This window comes from Carassius carassius, chromosome 29, assembly GCF_963082965.1.
Source record: "Carassius carassius chromosome 29, fCarCar2.1, whole genome shotgun sequence".
Lineage (NCBI taxonomy): Eukaryota > Metazoa > Chordata > Actinopteri > Cypriniformes > Cyprinidae > Carassius > Carassius carassius.
Window position 1 is genome coordinate 21,535,201 of NC_081783.1, and position 20,599 is coordinate 21,555,799.

The window sequence follows — 20,599 nt, forward strand, 5'->3', positions numbered from 1 at the left end:
AATTACTTCCATTTGGCTGTGGCGTTTATTACCCAGGAGTCTTTGCAGTTGCAGCATTTCTCTTCCACCAAAAGGAGCAGCATTCTGGCCAAGTGAGTCTTAAACCAGAAACATCCCACTTAAACCAGCAGCAACTGCTCACAGTTGAACTCTATTTATACAGAAATCTGGCTTTCACAACTATAGTAAAAAGAAAAAAAATATGCATAAATATGCTTGCTTGCTTTCATTCAGATATGGAGACATGAGACGGCTGATTGGTTTTGCTATCAGAGACATGTGGTACAAACTCGGTAAAAATAAGATCTGTTTCATTCCCGGGATGGTGGGTCCCATCCTGGAGATGACGCTCATCCCGGAGGAAGAACTGCGGAGAGCAACCATCCCCATATTCTTTGACATGATGCAGTGTGAACACAACCACTCCGGACACTTCACAAAGGTTCAAACACACACTTTGACCTCACTTTGACTTCTCTTGTTCTTAATATAAGCTAAACTCGTCATTTGTACATGCAGATAACACATAATTTAAAGGGTAAAATCACCCAAAAATGAAATTAGCCTGTGTTTTACTCACCCTCAAGTCATCCTGGGTATATATGACTTTCATCTTTCAGACAAATCCAATCAGAGTTATATTAAAATTGTCTTGGCTTTTCCAAGCAGTGGGTGGGTGTTTCTGTTCAACAGTCCAAAACACGTTAAATAAAGTGGGTGCAATAATAATAATAACGCATGGAATAGCCAGGACAATTTTTACTTTAACTCCGATTGGATTCATCTGAAAGAAGAAAGTAATATACACCTAGGATGGCTTTAGGGTGAGTAATTTTTGGGTTAATTAACCCTTTTATAGTTTTGGTCTAGGGAAAACCCTGACATACCAGAATACTGTGTACAGTTGTGGCGACTGTACTTTTATTTTTATTGTTATTCAGGCAAAATAGTAAATGTGCTTAAAATACTTTTGAAAATATTTATATGGGATATTTATATAAATCCATGTAATTAATCTAAACATGGTATCTATATAAATGTGTTCATAAAATATTTATAGTGCTAATGAATTTAAACATGGTAAAATGTTAAAATATTTTAAAAGCATTCTATGTAATATTTCTGTAATTCAGAGTGTGTTGATTGATTTGTTGATTTAATGGATAGTGAATATTTCTGTAATTCTACGTAATGATATAAAGATGGTAAAATGGATGTAAAATATTTTCACATATTTCTATAATTCTATGGAATTAATTTAAAGATGGTAAAATGCATTTAAAAATATGAGTAATATTCTGATATTATGATTTTAATATTCATATTCAATATTTCCTGGCAGGTTTTCTATAATTCTGGGAAATGGATTTTAACATGATAAAATATTTGTTAAAATATTTATATAATATATCTGTTATTCTGTGAATTGGGTTCAAAGATGGTAAAATATATTTAAAAGATTTAAGATATATATTCTTATTGAATATATCCATAATAACACAATATCAATAATTTAAAATGTTTTATAAAATGGTAAAAATCTGCTCAGATGTAGATAAACCCTATCAAGACTTGGTTTGGTTTGAAATAATTTAATTAGAATTTTTTTTATTTTTTATTTTTTCCATTTTTGACTATTTTAGGACATCACAACAACTTGCTATTTTGGGATGTTTTTCAAAACACAGAGAGAAAGCTGCCCACACACACAGATTAGCAAATGTACATTGATAATGTTGAACTTGTCAATGAAGTCTCTCTCTGCCTCAGTTTGAGAACGAGATCATCCTGAAGTTGGATCATGAAGTGGAAGGGGGTGGAGGAGACGAGAGATACATGGAGCTACTACAGAGCATGTACGAACACACACACACACACACACACACACACACACACACCCACACTGTGGTCTTGTATAATGCTGGCTTGACTCCATAAGAAGCTCCAAATCCTCCTGAAATCCCCTGAAAGCATGAGAGCCGCTCTGACCGTGTCCCGCTTCAGTCTTTTAGAGTGCGCTCAGGGACGCCCCCAGCTGCTGACGGAGGTAGAGCACTTCGTCAAACTTGTGACCGGCCTCCTCGAGCGACTCCTTGACTACCGCACAGTGATGAACGATGACAGTCGAAACAACCGCATGAGCTGTACTGTCAATCTTCTGGTAAGCCCCGCCCACTTCATGTGTCACAGACATAAAGTGGTTTTCTGATTGATCTGGTCTGATCAGTTTAGAGCTTTCGGCCTCCTAATGGGCCCAAATAGACAACGTGTTCAACTTGACTACTGAAACGAATGGTTATTTTATTTAACAAACATGCAGATTAATATCCCAGCACAAAATCTGGAATAGAACGTCAGAACAGTAACTTCAATCTGTCAGACTGGAAATGACTTCACTATCTGAATGAACTATGAATGTGCGTCACATTTAAAATCTTGAGAAATCCATCGTCATCATTTTGCATCACATATCAGAAGCATCAAAAAAAACACACAACAATCTCATGTTCAGAGAAACGTCAACACAGAGGCTCAAAGTTAACATTTGCATTTCGTTTCTTCGCAGAATTTCTACAAGGACATCAACCGTGAGGGGATGTACATCAGGTAATTTCCATATTAACTGTTTGTGTGTGTGTGTGTGTGTGTGTGTGTGTTGTGTAATCTGACAGGAGATTATCTTGGTTTTGCTGAATTAATGTCAAAATCCAAAGGATAAGCATCCAAGCACAGAGACGGACGGACAGATCGAGGGACAGAGACATACTGCCACCTTACAGGCACATTAAACATAAACGAGTGTGTGTCTGCAGAGAGGCGTCTGCTGGGCCAAACGTGACCCAGTTCTCTGAGTGTCAGTGTGAGATGAACCAACGCGTCTCCATTCTGATTCAGACCTTTGTTATTGACAATAAATGTGACAAGTTCTGTGTCACGTCCTGGAGAAACACTGATAATTCAGCTTTAAATGAAAGACGAACCGAGATTGTCTAGTTTATTTATAACCTCGTTTTATTTTCGTCATGACCTTTGACCTGTGAAATGAGAGAGAAAGATATTATGAAAATGACAATAATTATTAGACAATAATCTATGGTTCTGCACCAGTCTGAATCTATAACTTCACCTACAGTAAGAATAATCAACTTGATTCTTGATGGCTTGGTGGAAGAATAGAATAGAATAGAATATGTATGTATAATGTACAGTACAATACAATACACAATATTCAGTACAGCACAATATCAGTACTAAGCAATGTAAGAATGATTGCATTTATAACTGTTTGTAAATATAAAAATTCAAGTATTGAATATTGGTTTCAAATAAAGTTCTAATAGAAAAGGCATACTTTACTGTGATTTCACCATACTTCAGGGGTTTAAGCTCCCTGTTTTGTGTAGTACTTGCCTTAAAACTCCTTAAACCCTGGTCAAATCTTTTTAACAACGGCCTACTGACTTTATGTAATACTGCCTCCTTGTGGTAAATATAGATATCATTTGTTATGATCTAAGAGAAGTGAATATTGAGACAGAGAAATATTATATAAAAGTAAATTTATCTTTTATTATAAACTTCTTTCTGTCTATCAATCCATCTATAAATGTATATACATACATACATGTATATGTATATATATATATATATATATATATATATTAATTGTAATTGTTGTGTTTGTTTCTAAGGTACCTCTATAAATTGCGAGATCTTCATTTGGATGGAGAGAACTACACAGAGGCAGCGTACACACTTCTGCTGCACTCCAAACTGCTGAAGGTTAACAAACACACATTTAGTTTTGTATCTTCATGAGGACTTCTATAATTTACTATTGACTGAACTATACTTTTCATCCACTTAACTTAATCATCACAGAAACAATTTTTGCATTTTTACATATTTATTAAAGTATAATTTTGGTGCGTTTATTAATGTTTGTCCTCATGGAGAATTCATTTTTAGGAATTTAGTACAATCTGCATCTCATTAATAATTAAACAGCATTATTATGGATTGGAATCATGAAATGTAAACAGGAAGTGACATCAAGTTGTAGCTAATATCAAGTTTTGCTATTTTTGAGAGGACATTTGAACCTCACACACACACACACACACACCTCTGACACCGAAGGTCACTTATAACATAGAGATGTTGTGATTGGTTGACTGGAGACACTTCTTCTCTGTGTGATTTACTGTGGTCCCTGATGGCCCTCGAGCAGATAAAGCCTCCAGGTCAGATTTATGACATCAATGCAGCTCCTGCGGCGCGCCGGCAGATTTATAGAGCATTTTACCCTGCTGTGTCTCTCCCTCTCAGATGAACACGGCACAGTCCATACATTTCTATGATATTTAATGTTCTGTTATGTCACACAGCCTCTACTCTCATTAGAAACCACTTGAGTTCAGCCTATCGCTTTATTTCCTGTCAAACAAAGTTGTCATGATTCGTTCAGTCCCACTGATGACTGTGACTGGGATCATTTAGTATCACTTATGTAGTATTACAGTTTTTGTGAATATTTTGAATTAGTTTTTAATGTCTTTATTTTAATTTTAGTTAAAGGTTTAATCATTTTCTTGTATGTTTTTGTATGTGTAACATATTTACAATTAAATTACATATTATATAATTATAAAACAAATATATCATATCATATTATATTATTTCACTATTATTTATTTTTCCCTTTTTTTGCATGCACTCAGAAACAATATTTATTTGACATCATATTCTAATATATTATTCTTTTACTAAATACATTTTTTATATACTGTATATATAATTTTTTTTCTTAACTTCTTTTACTTATATTATTTTGTTTTCTTAGATTAGTTTTTTATATGTGTGTGTAATTTTTTTTGTTATTATTATGTTTGTATTGCTTTTTAGAAATTGTATTTTTTAGGTTTAGTTTTATTAATTTTAGTAATTTAACTTGCGGGCATGGCTTACGAGCTTCTTAAATATATATTTTAAAAAAAAATTATTATATTATATTATATTATATTATATTATATTATATTATATTATATTATATTATATTATATTATATTATATTATATTATATTATATTATATTGTTTATATTTATATTATATCTGTTTTAGAAACTATAACACTGTTTTGACATCACTTCCTGTTTACATTTCATGATTTCAATCCATGTTAACCCTTTTTATCTAATAATGAGATGTGTATTGCACTACAATGTCTTGAATATTGAATTTTCTAAATAATCATTGAGCATCACCTGGCAGTCAATAAAACACCCTAAAATGATGACAGCCTCCCTAGTTACTGGCAGCAAGATTTTCATGGCCAAGAACCAACTATATTGTCTTAAGGAAATGTAATAATCTTGTTTAGACTGTTATGTGATATCATAATAATGGTGTGATGTGTTTGCAGTGGTCCGAGGAGCAGTGCACCCTTCAGCTGGACTATCAGACGCCTCAGTCCCAGCGGCAGCTCAAAGAATCGCTCTACGACACCATCATCAGCTACTTTGATAAGGGCAAGGTCAGCTCAGCTCCACATGGGCTTGTTGTTTAATATTCAGTAGACGTGACTGGACTGGGACTGGATGTTGAAGACTGACCTCATGAATGTGTAATCGTGTGTGTATATGTGTGTGAACGTGGTTTTACGTGTCAGATGTGGGAGGAAGCCATCACTCTGTGTAAGGAGTTAGCAGATCAGTTCGAGATGGAGGTCTTTGATTACGAGCTGCTCGGACAGAAACTGGTAACACACAATAAACTTTCCTCATTTAAAATTATATTATATTATATTATATTATATTATATTATATTATATTATATTATATTATATTATATTATATTATATTATATTATATTATATTATATTATATTATATTATATTATATTAATAATCTTTATTTGTTTACTTGTATTCATTGTTTTATTTGTGTATTATTATTATTTAGGTTTTTTATTTTTGCAGTTTTGCAAGTATATTATATTTGTTTATTCATTGTTTGTTTGTTTGTATTATAATTTTTTATGTATGATATGTTTTATTATGTAGCTATCTTCTTTTCTTTTTACTTATGTACGTAATAATTAAAATATACATTTTAACTATCTAATTATCATTAGAAAATCTGTAAACTTTTGAAAGCATATATTTATAATTTATATTTTTATAATTATTTGTTATTAATGCATGTTTTATTATTATTTAGTTTTCTTTTATGTATATTATATTATATTATTATTTAGTTTTATTTTTTATTGTTATATTTATATTATATTATAATAAATATTATATTAATCAGTAATCTTTATATATTTATTTGTATTTTTTGTATTTATTGTGTATTTTTATTATTTAGGTTTTTTATTTTTGCAGTTTTGCAAGTAAATTATATTAATTTAGTGTTTGTTTGTATTAATTTTCTTTTTTATGTATGATATGTTTTATTATTTAGTTATCTTTTTATTTTTTTATTTTTACTTATGTATATTTAAATTATTTTTTGATCATTTAAATACATTTTTTTATTAAAATATATCATTTTAATTTTTTACACTTTTGAAAACATTATATTATATTATTTTATATTTCACTAATCTTTTTTCTATTTTTTTTATTACTGCATGTTTTCTTATATTATATTATATTATATTAATTATATTATATTATATTATATTATATTATATTATATTATATTATATTATATTATATTATATTATATTATATCACTTTTATTTTGCTTACACACTCTCCATATTTTAAAAGTCTTGTTAATAATTTGTTCTTTTAGCTTTTTAGCATTCTGTCCCTTTGTTTATTTCTTTAATACATTCCTTTTGCAGAATCAGCAGGCCAAGTTTTATGAGAGCATCATGAAGATCCTGCGACCCAAGCCGGACTACTTTGCTGTGGGATATTACGGCTGCGGCTTCCCTCAGTTCCTCAGGGTCAGTGTGTGCTTATTATTCTCAGATAAGGCTGAAACAGTGCCGACAGATATGTTGTGTAATCTAGATTATGATGTGTTGATATATTTGATATCAACAGAATAAGGTTTTCATTCACCGTGGGAAAGAGTACGAGCGCAGGGAAGATTTCCAGAGTCAGTTGATGAGTCAGTTTCCCAGCGCTGTGAGACTCAACATCACCACGATGCCCGGAGACGACATTAAAAACTCCAACATGCAGTGTATCCTTCACTTTGACTGGGGGCCCATTTACAGTGTAATTACTTTATATAGGAAACGCTTTCATATACAGTTAGTATATATAAACAGTCAGTCTGTTGTTCTTGACGGGATCTGGATCAGATATCCAGTGTTTTACAGTGCAGCCGGTTCTGGAGATCCCGCCCCGTCTGAGGAACAAACCAGTGCCTGATCAGATCATCAAGTCAGTCCGCAGAAAACACGAAACACGCTCATCTGTTCACCTTGTGTCATGATCTGATGCTGAAACTCTCTTCTCTTCTGCTGATTCTGTAGTTTCTACAAGTCAAACTATGTCCAGCGCTTCCAGTACTCCAGGCCTGTGAGGAGAGGGAAAGTGGATCCTGATAATGAGTTTGCTGTGAGTCAAAAACACAATATCATCTCCCATCGATCTCATAGAGCTAATTATATTATTATTATTATTATTACAGCTTAAAGATGCCCTTTTCCTACTGTGACCTCCAGAAGTACAGAAATACATTACACATTTAATTGGAAAAGCCGTTTGGGATATATTTTCGACCTAATTATCATTCTGACTCTTCATTTAATGTCAATACCAGCAGGCATTTAGAAAAAACAGTTAACTGGATAATTCTCACTTCATGCACAATGTTTTAATTGGAATACATCACATTTACTCTGATAACTGAACAGTGCACAAGTCTGAAAACTTCAGCACATTCGAAGCTTAAAAAAAAGTGTTGTGAGATCTCACTAGTAAATCTAATAAATGTGACTAATAATATTCCTTTACAAAGCTAAGTACAGTATTCCACATATACAAGTGGCTAAACGTATTGAATAAATCTGTCTGGTGTTATTTTAAGTGAAGTGACATTTGAAAGTGAAGTGACATTCAGCCAAGTATGGTGACCCATACTCAGAATTTGTGCTCTGCATTTAACCCATCCGAAATGCACACACACAGAGCAGTGAACACACACACACACACACACACACACACACACACTGTGAGCACACACCCGGAGCAGTGGGCAGCCATTTATGCTGCGGCGCCCAGGGAGCAGTTGGGGGTTCGATGCCTTGCTCAAGGGCACCTAAGTCGTGGTATTGAAGGTGGAGAGAGAACTGTTCATGCACTCCCCCCACCCACAATTCCTGCCGGCCCGGGACTCGAACTCACAACCTTTCGATTGGGAGTCCAACTCTCTAACCATTAGGTCACGACTTCCCCGGGAAGGGGAATTTTAGTATTTTTATAGAATAAATTCATCTTTTGATTGATCTTTTATTTTCTATATTTTCAGTTTTTCTATTAATTTTAATTTTAGTTATTTAACAAGCTTGTCTTTTCTATTTATTTAGCTTTCATTTATTATTTGAATTTGAATTTGAATGATTATAGTACTTCAACTTTATTTCAATCATGTTTACATAACAATAAACAGTGTTACTGTTGTATTGTTATTGCATTTATTATTATTTTCCATTTTCTTTCATTTTTAGATTTTCAGTTTTCAGACTAATTTTAGTTTTTAGTAATTTTAAGTACTTTCTTATTTTTATTTAGCTTTAATTTAATATTTAATTTAATTTAATATTTAGCTTATTTTAATTTCTCTGCTTCAGTCATGTTAGAACTCCATCTTCAACTTACTTCATTTAGTTTGCTGCCAGTGTAATATTTCTGATTTCCCTTGTTTCACTATTATTCCATGAATACTTTTTTCCATCTAAAATGTATAATTAATTTCAGCTTTATTTAAATGAATGATATGTATTTGCAGCGGAAGGAAAACAGTTCATTAGATCTGCATCATTGTGGTTGTGAAGGAGCTGTAAAAGACAAAAAGGCGACTAGGATGATGAAATAAAGACATTGTGTAGTGTGCGGTTTGAACAGGAGATGAAGATATTTGACCGTTTCTGTTAGTGATCAGACTCTTTACTGTCATGAGTTAACTGTCTTCTCACTCTTTTCTCTGTCTTCAGTCCATGTGGATCGAGCGAACCACTTTCATAACTGCTTACAAACTTCCAGGAATCCTGCGCTGGTTTGAGGCCACGAGCATGACCCACGTGAGTCTCTGTCCCTGTCAATCATCCTGTGCAGTGTATACTGGATAGGACCTTTTTTATCACTATGTAGTATTCACAACAGTAAACATAAAACAGTGGGATGTGTCATTGTCACATGACCTCATGCATATGTATGCAACTATGGTAGTCAATTAGAAATCAACTTTATCTCAGAAATAAATGATTATTGTTACTATAATATAGTTACTTTTTCCAACAAATTAAAAAATGTGCCTTATGCCAGTTCAAACATGCCTAAAGACTTCCTCTGCTTAATAAGAACTAAAGTGGAGATACACTGTTATTTTTATGACATTATATGATATTGTTTGATTGACTGATCAGACGTGTTTATGATGTAATTATTTGTGAATATTTCTCTGTCAGACGACGGTGAGTCCGCTGGAGAACGCCATCGAGACGATGGGACAGACCAATGAGAAAATCCTCACCATGATCAACCAGTACCAGTGTGACGACGCTTTACCCATAAACCCTCTGTCCATGCTGCTCAACGGCATCGTGGACCCCGCCGTCATGGGCGGCTTCGCCAAATACGAGAAGGTCAGAGAGACACGGTGAGACAACAGAGAGAAGCGCTGAGAACGTAGACTGATGTGTGTGTGTGTGTCTTTCTCCAGGCGTTCTTCACGGAAGAATACATGCACGAACATTTAGATGACAGAGACAAACTCATGAGACTCAAAGACCTCATCGCATGGCAGGTCCGAAACATCACAGCATTTGTTTGTGGCTTTGATGCTAGAGAACTCGAGTGGTTAGGACAGATGATTAACCTGTTAACTCCCGTTCGACTCGTTTAGATCCCGTTGCTGGGCAGAGGAATCAGTCTGCATGGAAAAAGGGTGACGGATGACCTTCGACCTTTCCACGAGCGCATGGAGGAGTGCTTCAAACAACTGAAGAAGAAGGTGGAGAAGGAGTATGGAGTGAGAGAGCTGGTAAGGATGAAAGCCAGACAGCAGAAACGAAGGGAAAGGGATCAGCGAAGTGTGTCCTGATTTTCTTCCTCTTGTGTAGCCTGATACGGATGAGAGACGATCCACTCGACCGCGCTCTATGCTGCGCTCCGTCCGACAGTCCATCTGCTCATTGGCTGGATCTGAATGTGGAACGCCCACTAAGACACACCCAGAGAGGTGACCACGCCCACACGCACGTGTCTCTGTTCAAAAAAACATGCTGTGATTATTCCTGCAGTTTATAAGATGATGCATCCTTTTCTAGAAATACATAGAATACACAATATTTGTTGAAATATTTGTTATTAATATATAGTTTTAATGCTTATATTTTAATAGTTAAATTAATATTTATTAATAAATTGTTTTGTTTTTAATACTTGTTTTAATATTTATAATTTAGTAAATTTGTTGTTATTTTTTATTAATGTTTTATTTAAAAAAAGTTTGTTTTATAATTTATTCATATTTATAAATAAATATACAGCTTGTTTTAGGATTTTTTGTTTTATTTTCCATTTAAATATTTTTTATTTTTTATTAATATATTGTTATATTTTATATTATATTTTTATAGAAAAGTTTTATATTTGTTTTAATATATTTTAATACATGTTTGTAATTATTATACTGTTTGATTTGTTATTCATTTGTTTATTAATATTGCTTTGTTCATATTTTTATATCAGAATTTTAATTGTATTGTTATTAGTATATTGGTTTATTTTTTTATTATTAGTAGTACATTGTTTTAGTTGTTTTTTTTCCTATTTACTTTGATATTTATATTTTATTCATATTTGTTTTATTTCTGAGATGATGCTAAATTAAATATTCAGTGTGGCAAAGTCATGTATCATAAAACTGTTGCTTATCACATAATGTGTTCTGTTTCACAATATATATATATATATATATATATATATATATAAAATATTTATTTTTATTTTTATTTTTTTCTAAGTAGTAGGCAGTATACTAGTGTGTTTTCTATTCCTCTCTGTCTCTGCCTGTAGCTTGTCTCTGGACAGTGGCGTTCCTCCCTCTCCGTCCATCAACCCTCGTTCCAGTGGAAGCATCAGTGTGATGGATGAGAGTGGTGTTGAAGTGGAGGTGAAGATGATGAAGATATTGCTATGACATGTTCCAAAAACAGACCAATGATTGCAGCTCTCCGTGATGACATCATCATGCTCAGGTGACTCTTTCTGTTCTTTTCAGGTGAAACTGAGGAAATCCAAGAAGAAGAAGAAATCCGGTCGTGGCAGCATGATCTTCATCAGTGAGGAGAAAGAGCGGTGCAGCACCCTCGACAAACGGGTGAGACAGCAGATCCATTTAGAAATAAATCAGTACAACTTCAATATGTGCAGAAGTAAATACATCTAAGAATAAATTCACAAAGTATTGTGAAAGTGAAATTACCAAATATCTTAATGTTGTTATATTTAATTAATTAATTTATTTCATTAATTGTTTTTAATAAAAACTGTTCAGACACACTGAAATACCTTTACCCCCCATAAGTTCATTAATTTATTAAGTATTTTTGCAAGTTTGGTCCTTCATTAACCTGTTTTCTTTTATTTCACAGTGATTGTGATGATATTAGTATGGTTACTATTAGTTTAACTCTCTGTCTCTCTCTCTCTATAGCTTTCCAAGAAGCAGGAGTTTCGCAGTGACACGAATCTGTCAGAGCCGAGTGAGAGCAGCGGCCTCGTCAACTCCAGATCTCTGCCCACTATTACAGGTACAACAGTCATATCACACCGATTCCTCTCATTCCCTTTTGTTGTTTTTAGTTTTAGCTAATGCTATTCATGTAAATATTTAGCAACCCTAAATGTTTGTGGGGAGAAAAAAATCTACTTCCTGTTTTGTGGATACCGAAATTCTCAACAACAAAACAGGAAGAAGTCCTGTTAACAGACAGTTGATTTCACATGCTGTCTTCAGGTCTGTCTCTGTCAGTAGCCAATGGGAGTGAGGAGGTGGAGTCAGCGCGGTCCAAGCGTGACAGTAAAAGTGTTTCTGTGTGTCTGCCATCTGACCGCACCGGTGACCGCCGCTCCAAAGGAGTCATAAACCTGCTCTTTAAAACCAAGGTTACACACTCAAAAAAACACTGTGATGTGGCTTCCCATCATGCAACTCGTGCACAGTATATACTGTATATCACGACCTTTATTCAAGTGTGAATGTGTGTGTGTTTGTGTTTCAGACGAGCTCCAAACCTGATGAAGCAAAAACCTCTTCTGAACCATCTGAACCATCCACTCGTTTTTAATTTTGTCTCTTTGGTTTTTTTTAAAAGCATATTGGCTGTTCATTTTTTCTACCATTTCTTATCTTGGATCTGTTACAAACAGAAGTGATAAAGCTCTTAAAGCCTGATAGTAACAGAGCTGTAGAAGAAAAAAAGAGCCTTGATTTCACTGAATGTGTTTGAAATCAAACTCGAATGATATGAAGTCAGTGTTTTAAACATTGTATCGTCTGTACCAGCAATAAACTTTTAAAATTATGAGATTTTATCTTTATTATAAATATATACACATAGAATGTAGATATATTTCAGGATGTTAAATTCATTCAAATTTGTCTTTTTGAAGTTTAGTGGGTGATCTAAACTAGTGATTACAATACAGTGGATTTGACTGTTTCAGCAATTTAAAAAGTTCACAAATTTGATTGACGTAACAAAGAACAAGAAGCATGAACAGTTACATGTGGTTATGATTCAAGCCTAAATTATGAATTCACTGAATATTACAAATAATCGTATGTATCAGTACTTCATATAAAGGTGCATCTAAAAAAAAATTGAATCTCGTGAAAAAGTTATTTTTTTCAAAAAGTAAAACTTTCACATTTTTTTCATATATTTCATATATAGCCCTTTTCCTGAAGACGTCTGAGTGTGGTGACTCTTGATGGACTGACTCCAGCTTCAGTCAATTCCTTGTGAACCTCTCCCAAGTGTTTCAGTAGTCTTTGCTTCACAGTATTCTCAAGCTTGCTGTCATCCCTGTTTTTTGTGCACCTTATCCTACCCATTTTCTTCCAGTCAACTTTGCATTTAAAATGCTTTGATACAGCACTCTGTGAACAGCCACCCCATTCAGTAATGACCTTCTGTGACTTACTCTCTTTTTGGAGGGTGTCAGTGATTGTCCCAAGTCAGTAGTCTCCCCATTATTGTAGTTTCAAAGAAAAAGAGATTCCCAGAATTTATACTGTAGAGATGGTCATCTGACCATTAGAATTGACTAAAATACACCAATGACTAGTGTAACAATTAAAACTCCATGATCATGGGAATAAGGAGGCGGGAACCAGCGGACAATCAAATATAAACTTTAATAATCAAAAGCAAATAAAAAGCAAACACAAACTAAAACCCAGGCCTGGTCCTCTCTCGTCGCTCCAGTTTTATATCCTTCCATCTCCTCCGTGGGACTCGAGACCGGTGGGTCGAACAGGTGTCGCTCATCTCCAATCACTCCACCGGCCTCGTTCTGTTCCCACGTCTCTCGGCCCTGCCCCACTCGTCACAACTAGGTTTGGATAATCCTTACTTTTTAGGTAAAACTATGAATGATGTAATCTGAAGTTGGTATAGCATCATACATGATATGCAGCCTACATGACTCTCCTGAACTAATTGCCCTATATCAGCTCATACAGTGTCACGCTCTTTTATTTGTCATTGTTTGATTTTGCTAATTTCTATTGCATATCTGTTTAGCCAAAGTGAACAGAGAGAGAACTTCTGCTGTGTTTGTGGTTAAGTGACATATACATCACAAAATGCAGTTTAACCACTATGGTTTAAAAAGATCCGGTTTATTTTGCCTGCAAAATTGTAGATCAGGGTAAGAGATGAGCCCCACACATATGCTTCAACACTTGTGCATCAAATCTTCATGGTTGAAAATAAAAGCACCTTAGCATCTGTCCACTGACTCTTAAAAGATAGATCACATGACTAACAGCAATGTTGTGAGCAGGATCTAACACCACAAAAATAACACAATGTCCAACAGAGGGCAGTGTTGATCTTTTTCAGTATTACAGTTTACTATTTTTTTTCCCCTGAGTAACTACTGCACGTTTTTTTTTATCATAATGTATTCATAAAATCTGGATTATTGTTTGCAATCTGGCAGACACACACATACACATATGTGCATTTATATAATGCCACTAAATAATATCACTTATGAAACGTTACACTGTTTTAACACGTTATTTGAACTTACATTTTCATGTCACATGTCCAGTTTTGCTGGCCTAAAGTTGGTCCCTATTAAGAACAGAACAGATTTACAAAACTCATATCATCTTACAATTAAGGCTGTGTACATTAGATAAATTATATTATGCAAGCTACACCTGTTGACACACTAGCAAATTTAAAGAAGTGACTAAAAAAAAACCTTGATAGCATAATATGGTCTGTTTTATTATGTAAGATAGATAAAAGTGTGTATGAGAGGCTCTGATATCCTGTCAGCATCACAAACACACACACACACACACACACACACACACACACTGTAAACTACTACACTTTTATTCCTCAGTGTTGCTGCTTTTTAAATAAAAATATGAAACATGTATGTAAATATAATCAGCATCCTGTAATAATACTGCATTTGAAGTGTATGTGTGTGTGTCCGTCCTGTGGTGTTCAGTGAAGGTGATGAACTCAAATGCAAACAGGTGCGTCCTAATTAGAAACATAATGAAGAACCATGACAACTAATGAGTGATGGGCAAATAGGAACATCAGCAGACAGAAACCAACAGTGTCCATGAAAACAAAACGAACATAATGGGGACACTGCTTTTGGTTTATATTGAGATAATATATTTTTTTAATTCTTTAAATGTAATTTAAATGTTTTTATTTTATTATTATATTTTTAATTAATTGAGATTTAATTTAATTTGAGGTTGTACCATCATTTTGGAGACACTGAGTCACCATTATATATATATATATATATATATATATATATATAATATATATATATATATATATATATATATATATATATATATATATATATATAATTTTTATAACCCATTTAACACCAAACCTCACACAAATGTATTGTTTTATTTTTATTTATTTTTTGCTTTTTCAACATTTGAGGTTTTGCTATCATTGTGTGGACGTCTAATCCTCACCCTTCTGAATCAGCCTCACTGGACAGTTGTTTGTCAGATCCCTGTTTGTCTGATTACTGTTTGCTAATGCTGGACAGTATGGTGTTTCTCTGCAGTTAGATTCTGTCAGCCACACAAACACACACTCCGACGCTCACACACACACTAACTACAGCCTGACACTAATCTCAGCCAGCTCTGTGTTTGTCCTACACTTTAACTCTATTTATTTTAGTCAGAATGTTTACTAACACGTTTAGATTAATTTCCTGCTTGATGAAACTCTTTAAAGTTGAGTTGAGCAGGAAATATCTGTGTGTTCTCCCCTCTGATCCTGCTACAACCTTCTGATTGGACGACCGCTGTCGGCTCTGTCTCCCATGGCAACAGTGCCAGATGAAGTCTTTGTGGGTGGGGTCAGAGATCAGTGATGTCATAATGACCAGGTGAATCATTTAGTGTCCTAATGCTGACACACTGGGGCAGAAGAGCTTCATGTGGGATAACCTACGGTTGCATGAGTTCTTTCTGGGTGTTTGTGGTTATATTAGCATACTGTCATAGTACATAGTATCACTATCACATTACATCTCATTGAAGATGATCATGATCAACTAAAACCATTTTAAAAAAGTGTCACTAATGCATATGGCAGATGATTTTATTCAAAGCGACTTAATTGCATGCGTTATATGTTTTTATACTTATATTTTCTTTCATAAAAAGTATGTGAAACAGTAGCCTATGCAAATATTTTACATTCTCCCATTACATTCAGTGCACTTGAAATCCAAAGTCAAGTTCATTACATTGTGGGAATACAGTAGTTTCCAAACATGCATATTTAGCCTACCAGTCATATTCTGTGCACAGAAAAAATTTACATGTTTTGTATGACCCAAAGCAAGCTATCTCCTTACATCACAGGATTTCCCTCTGCTATGTCATATTAGAAGAGGTAAACAGTTTAATTAGTTTCCTTGGCAGCTGTCTGTCAGACTGTTCTAGACTAGCCTCTTCCAAACACTCACTCCCACACAATTAAAGGGATAGTTCAATTATGTACTTTACCCATTTGCTACTATGTTTTTGGGTCAGGGAACATTTCAGTTGCATTGTTGTCTATGGAGGGTAAGAAAGCTCATGGATTTCATCAAAAATATCTTAATTTGTGTTTTGTATATGAACAAAGGTCTTGGAATGACATGAGGGGGAGTGATTAATGACAGAGTTTTCATTTCTGGGTGAACTGTCCCTTTAAGACAAACACAAAACAGTGATGTGAACACGATTGCTAGTAAATGAATCCAGACTGTTGTCTGCACAAAAGTTTAAACGATTGTTTGTCTTAGTCTTCGTCTCTGTTTATAAACGGAATTGAGATTTGTGGTTTGAAAGTTAGCGTGCTTTCACACCAAAGCTCGCATAATGAAACGACCGTTTTGTGGTTTGGCATTTGTCTTTGTTAATGAGTAAGACGGTGAAGTGCAGTAATATTCATACAGGTGAAGATTCATTTCACACTCCTGTGCTTCTTCTGCTGTGATATGAAACTCAAGTATTACGCTCAGTCCCTCTGGACGACACCAGATAATAATTACACTCACACTCACTATGTTTCTCAATAGTGCTGTCTCATTCTTCCTGTTTTAATTAAAATGTCAAACGAACTTAATGAAATCTGATTCTTTCCAAAAAACACAATCTATTACCTAGCAACTGCATAGCAACAGGATAGAAACACTCACAAGACCCTCACAGACCACAAAGAAACACACTAGCAATCACTCAGAACTGTTTAGCCACTCCACGCAACCAGATAACATTCTAGAATTGAGTATAATGACATATTGTCTGTTACTTACGGAAGCTTGTTTGCACCATAAAAAATAAAAAAGGAGTTGTGACTTTCTTGGTGGTAAATGTTCAGAATTGCAAGTAAAAATATGTGAACTCAAAATTCTGGATTTCTTCTTGTTCTGAGTGTTTCTCAGATTTCTGACTTTTTATCTCACAATTCTGACTTTATATTTTGCAATCGTGAGTCTATATCATGCAGTTAGATATACGTCTTGCAATTTTGAGTCTACATCTCACAGTTCTGGCTTTATATTTGCAATATATATCTTGTAATTCTGACTATATTTCACAATTTTGAGTCTATATATTGCAATTTTGAGAGCATTCTGACATTATATTTTGCAGTTCTGCCTTTGTCTCACAATTCTGAGTTTATATCTTACAATATTGACTTCATATCCTGGAGTTCTGAGAAAAAACTTGTGAGATGAACCCAGAATTGTGAGAAAAATATATTGAGTAGTAGAAACAAGCTTAACTGCTGTTGATTTGGTGAGAGAGGGAGAGAGAGAGAGAGAGAGAGAGAGAGAGAGAATTGAATTTTGAAAATTCTTTTATTACAAAAATATCATATAAAAAACAAAATCACATACTTTAATATATTAAAGATCTTACATCAATACTTCAGAAATAACCAGTTCATTTTCAACTAATGAACACAGCACATTATCACAGTACCACTCAACTTCAAAGATATCCAATGTACTCATTAATTTATCAAAATTAAACTCAATTACAAGTCGCGATTTTACCATTTTTTAAAAAGCTGTTATAAGTTCTTGTTCCCCTTTCTGTTCAATTTTATTTCTCCTAGTTATATAAATGGCTAACTTTGCAATACCAACAATAAAATTAAGCAAATTACATTTACATTTTTTCTTAATGGTATATATACAACCAAGAATAAAATCCTGCTTTGTGAAACAAACCTCAAAAGATTTAAAAAGAAGCTCTAAAAGACTAAACAAAAAACTAAGTCTGCTACAAAACATAAAACAATGAAACACTGTCTCCCTTTCATTGCAAAAAGGACAATTTTCATTTACATTTGGGTTCAACATTGCCACAAAAGAGTTGAGGTATGTAGAGTATCCTCTATTGAAGGTCACCAACTCTTTTCGGTAACGGAGGTTTGTACAGAATCCTCCACACTGGTTTTGTTGTTTCAGTCATCTGTAATATTTCTCTCCATACAGTATCATTTCTATTTAACCATTTAATATTCAGCACTTTCACAATACTTCTGTACAATGCTTTCCCTTTAACTTAAAAAAAATCAATTTGCACATCAATTTCCTTCTTCAACAAGGGATTAATGTCATTAAATGAAGATAGATCAGGTAAAATACTTATATCTGGGAAGAAATCTTCACAATCTGGAATTATGCATTTGTTATTGAACTCATCAAGTAAAATTCTTTCTTGTAAATTCAAAGCCCCCTGGAGTTTATCTAAAAACCGTTTAATGTATCGGGCAGACTTGACCTTTAAAAAGGCTGAAACTGCTTCTACATCTTTAAAATCAGGACCTGCATTATGTATAATATGTTTCAACTGTAGAGATTTAGTTCTGTACAACAAATTCTTTAGACCAGGTAAATCATCACCAGATACATCGAAACGTGCTCCACACACAATGGGCTCTTCGAGCAACCAGTGCAGGGACATTAACGGTTCCATCCATTGAGGCTTAAACAGACTCCATATTTTGAAGAGACTTCGATAAAAAGCAGGAACTCCTCTGAAATCTAATTTTTAGAGTCCATTAAAAACAACACATTGTCCAGACCAAGTCCACTTATTCTGCGTAGAATGCATTGAGCCACCGACCTCCATACCAGTCTTTCAGATCCTAGCAAGAACTTCTGCAAAAACTGGAGACGATAAGCAGCACATCGACTTGCCAAATGTACTAGACCTTGGCCTCCATCTTCTTTAGCCAGAAACAAAACGCTTTTAGGGATCCAGTGCAAGTTGTCCCAAAAAAAGTTCACTGTTTCTGCTTGAATTTTTTCTAGGAGACCAGCAGGAGGGTCAACACATGCAAGTCTATGCCACAGGGAAGAAGCCGCAAGATTGTTAATAATGAGTGTGCGTCCTTTAAAAGACAACTGAGGAAGCAGCCATTTCCATTTTTTCAAACGTCCAGTTACTTTATCTGCCATTCCTTCCCAGTTCTTCTGCATGAAATCGTCATTGCCTAAAAAAACACCAAGATATTTTAACCCATCTTTTTCCCATAATAAGCCTCCTGGTAGAATGGGATTTCCTTCTTCCCATTTTCCAATCAATAAGGCATCACTTTTCCCCCAATTTACAGTTGCTGATGAAATATCCTTAAAATCATTAACAATTTGTTGTAGCGTTTCAACATCATCACTATCATTTATAAAAACAATAACGTCATCAGCATATGCAGATAAATGGAAAGCATTACTACACTGTGGCAATGTTAAACCCTTTAACTTGTTTCGTAACATCGACAGCAGTGGTTCTATAGCCAGCACATATAACAGCCCAGACATGGCACAACCTTGTCGAACCCCTCTCTGTACATTAAAGGGGGCACACAAACTTCCATTAATTTTAATCACACTTTCAATTTCACAATACATTGCTCTAATCATATCAATAAAACGTGAATTAAAACCAAAAGCTTGTAAAGTGTGCCACAAATACAGGTGTTCAACACGATCAAAAGCCTTTTCTTGGTCAAGAGAAATAAGGCCAATATTTATACCAAGCAGCTTTGAAACCTCTAAAACATCTCTGATTAGAGTTATATTATCAAAAATCGATCTATTTGGTACACAATATGTTTGATCGTAGTGTATCACCTTCCCTATTACTTTACTCAATCTTGTAGCTAATGTTTTAGACAGTATTTTATACTCTGAACACAGGAGAGAAACAGGCCTCCAATTTTTCATATTTTGAAGATCACCTTTTTTGGGCAATAAAGTGATAACTGCCCTTCTACAACTAAGGGGAAGAACCCCATTAATAAGGCTTTCATCAAAAACTTCCAAAAGATCTTCTCTTAAAATGGACCAGAAAGTTTTATAGAACTCAATGGGTAACCCATCAATCCCGGAGGATTTCCCATTCTCCATACCCATCATTGCTGTATAAAGTTCTTGTTCTGTCAAAGGTTGTTGCAAACTTTCATTGCTCTCATCATCGAGTTTTGGCAGACCTTCAAAAAAAACTACTATTAGTCATCTCATTTATCAGATCAGCTGTATATAATTTTTTATAAAACTGTGCAGCAACTTCTCTTATTTCAGACGTTTTAGTTAATTCCTGTCCTGTA

At 34.2% G+C, this 20,599-nt stretch overlaps 1 protein-coding gene across 1 annotated transcript in view; it reads left to right on the forward strand.

The window, feature by feature from the left end:
• The window catches only part of LOC132109877 (dedicator of cytokinesis protein 2-like), a 125,754-nt gene extending 112,555 nt beyond the window's left edge, over nucleotides 1-13,199 (forward strand). The window contains exons 30-51 of the mRNA XM_059516274.1: nucleotides 1-92; nucleotides 235-442; nucleotides 1,771-1,856; nucleotides 2,005-2,161; nucleotides 2,567-2,607; nucleotides 3,693-3,783; nucleotides 5,424-5,534; nucleotides 5,670-5,759; nucleotides 6,854-6,958; nucleotides 7,059-7,200; nucleotides 7,322-7,403; nucleotides 7,496-7,580; nucleotides 9,179-9,265; nucleotides 9,653-9,829; nucleotides 9,907-9,990; nucleotides 10,090-10,227; nucleotides 10,307-10,425; nucleotides 11,265-11,361; nucleotides 11,470-11,568; nucleotides 11,905-12,001; nucleotides 12,208-12,356; nucleotides 12,473-13,199. The exon at nucleotides 1-92 is cut by the window's left edge and continues 9 nt beyond it. Coding sequence (XP_059372257.1) covers nucleotides 1-92; nucleotides 235-442; nucleotides 1,771-1,856; nucleotides 2,005-2,161; nucleotides 2,567-2,607; nucleotides 3,693-3,783; nucleotides 5,424-5,534; nucleotides 5,670-5,759; nucleotides 6,854-6,958; nucleotides 7,059-7,200; nucleotides 7,322-7,403; nucleotides 7,496-7,580; nucleotides 9,179-9,265; nucleotides 9,653-9,829; nucleotides 9,907-9,990; nucleotides 10,090-10,227; nucleotides 10,307-10,425; nucleotides 11,265-11,361; nucleotides 11,470-11,568; nucleotides 11,905-12,001; nucleotides 12,208-12,356; nucleotides 12,473-12,538 — 2,403 coding nt within the window. The 3' untranslated portion in view covers nucleotides 12,539-13,199. The remainder of the gene's footprint in view (nucleotides 93-234; nucleotides 443-1,770; nucleotides 1,857-2,004; nucleotides 2,162-2,566; nucleotides 2,608-3,692; nucleotides 3,784-5,423; nucleotides 5,535-5,669; nucleotides 5,760-6,853; nucleotides 6,959-7,058; nucleotides 7,201-7,321; nucleotides 7,404-7,495; nucleotides 7,581-9,178; nucleotides 9,266-9,652; nucleotides 9,830-9,906; nucleotides 9,991-10,089; nucleotides 10,228-10,306; nucleotides 10,426-11,264; nucleotides 11,362-11,469; nucleotides 11,569-11,904; nucleotides 12,002-12,207; nucleotides 12,357-12,472) is intronic.
• The last annotated feature ends 7,400 nt before the right edge of the window (nucleotides 13,200-20,599 follow it).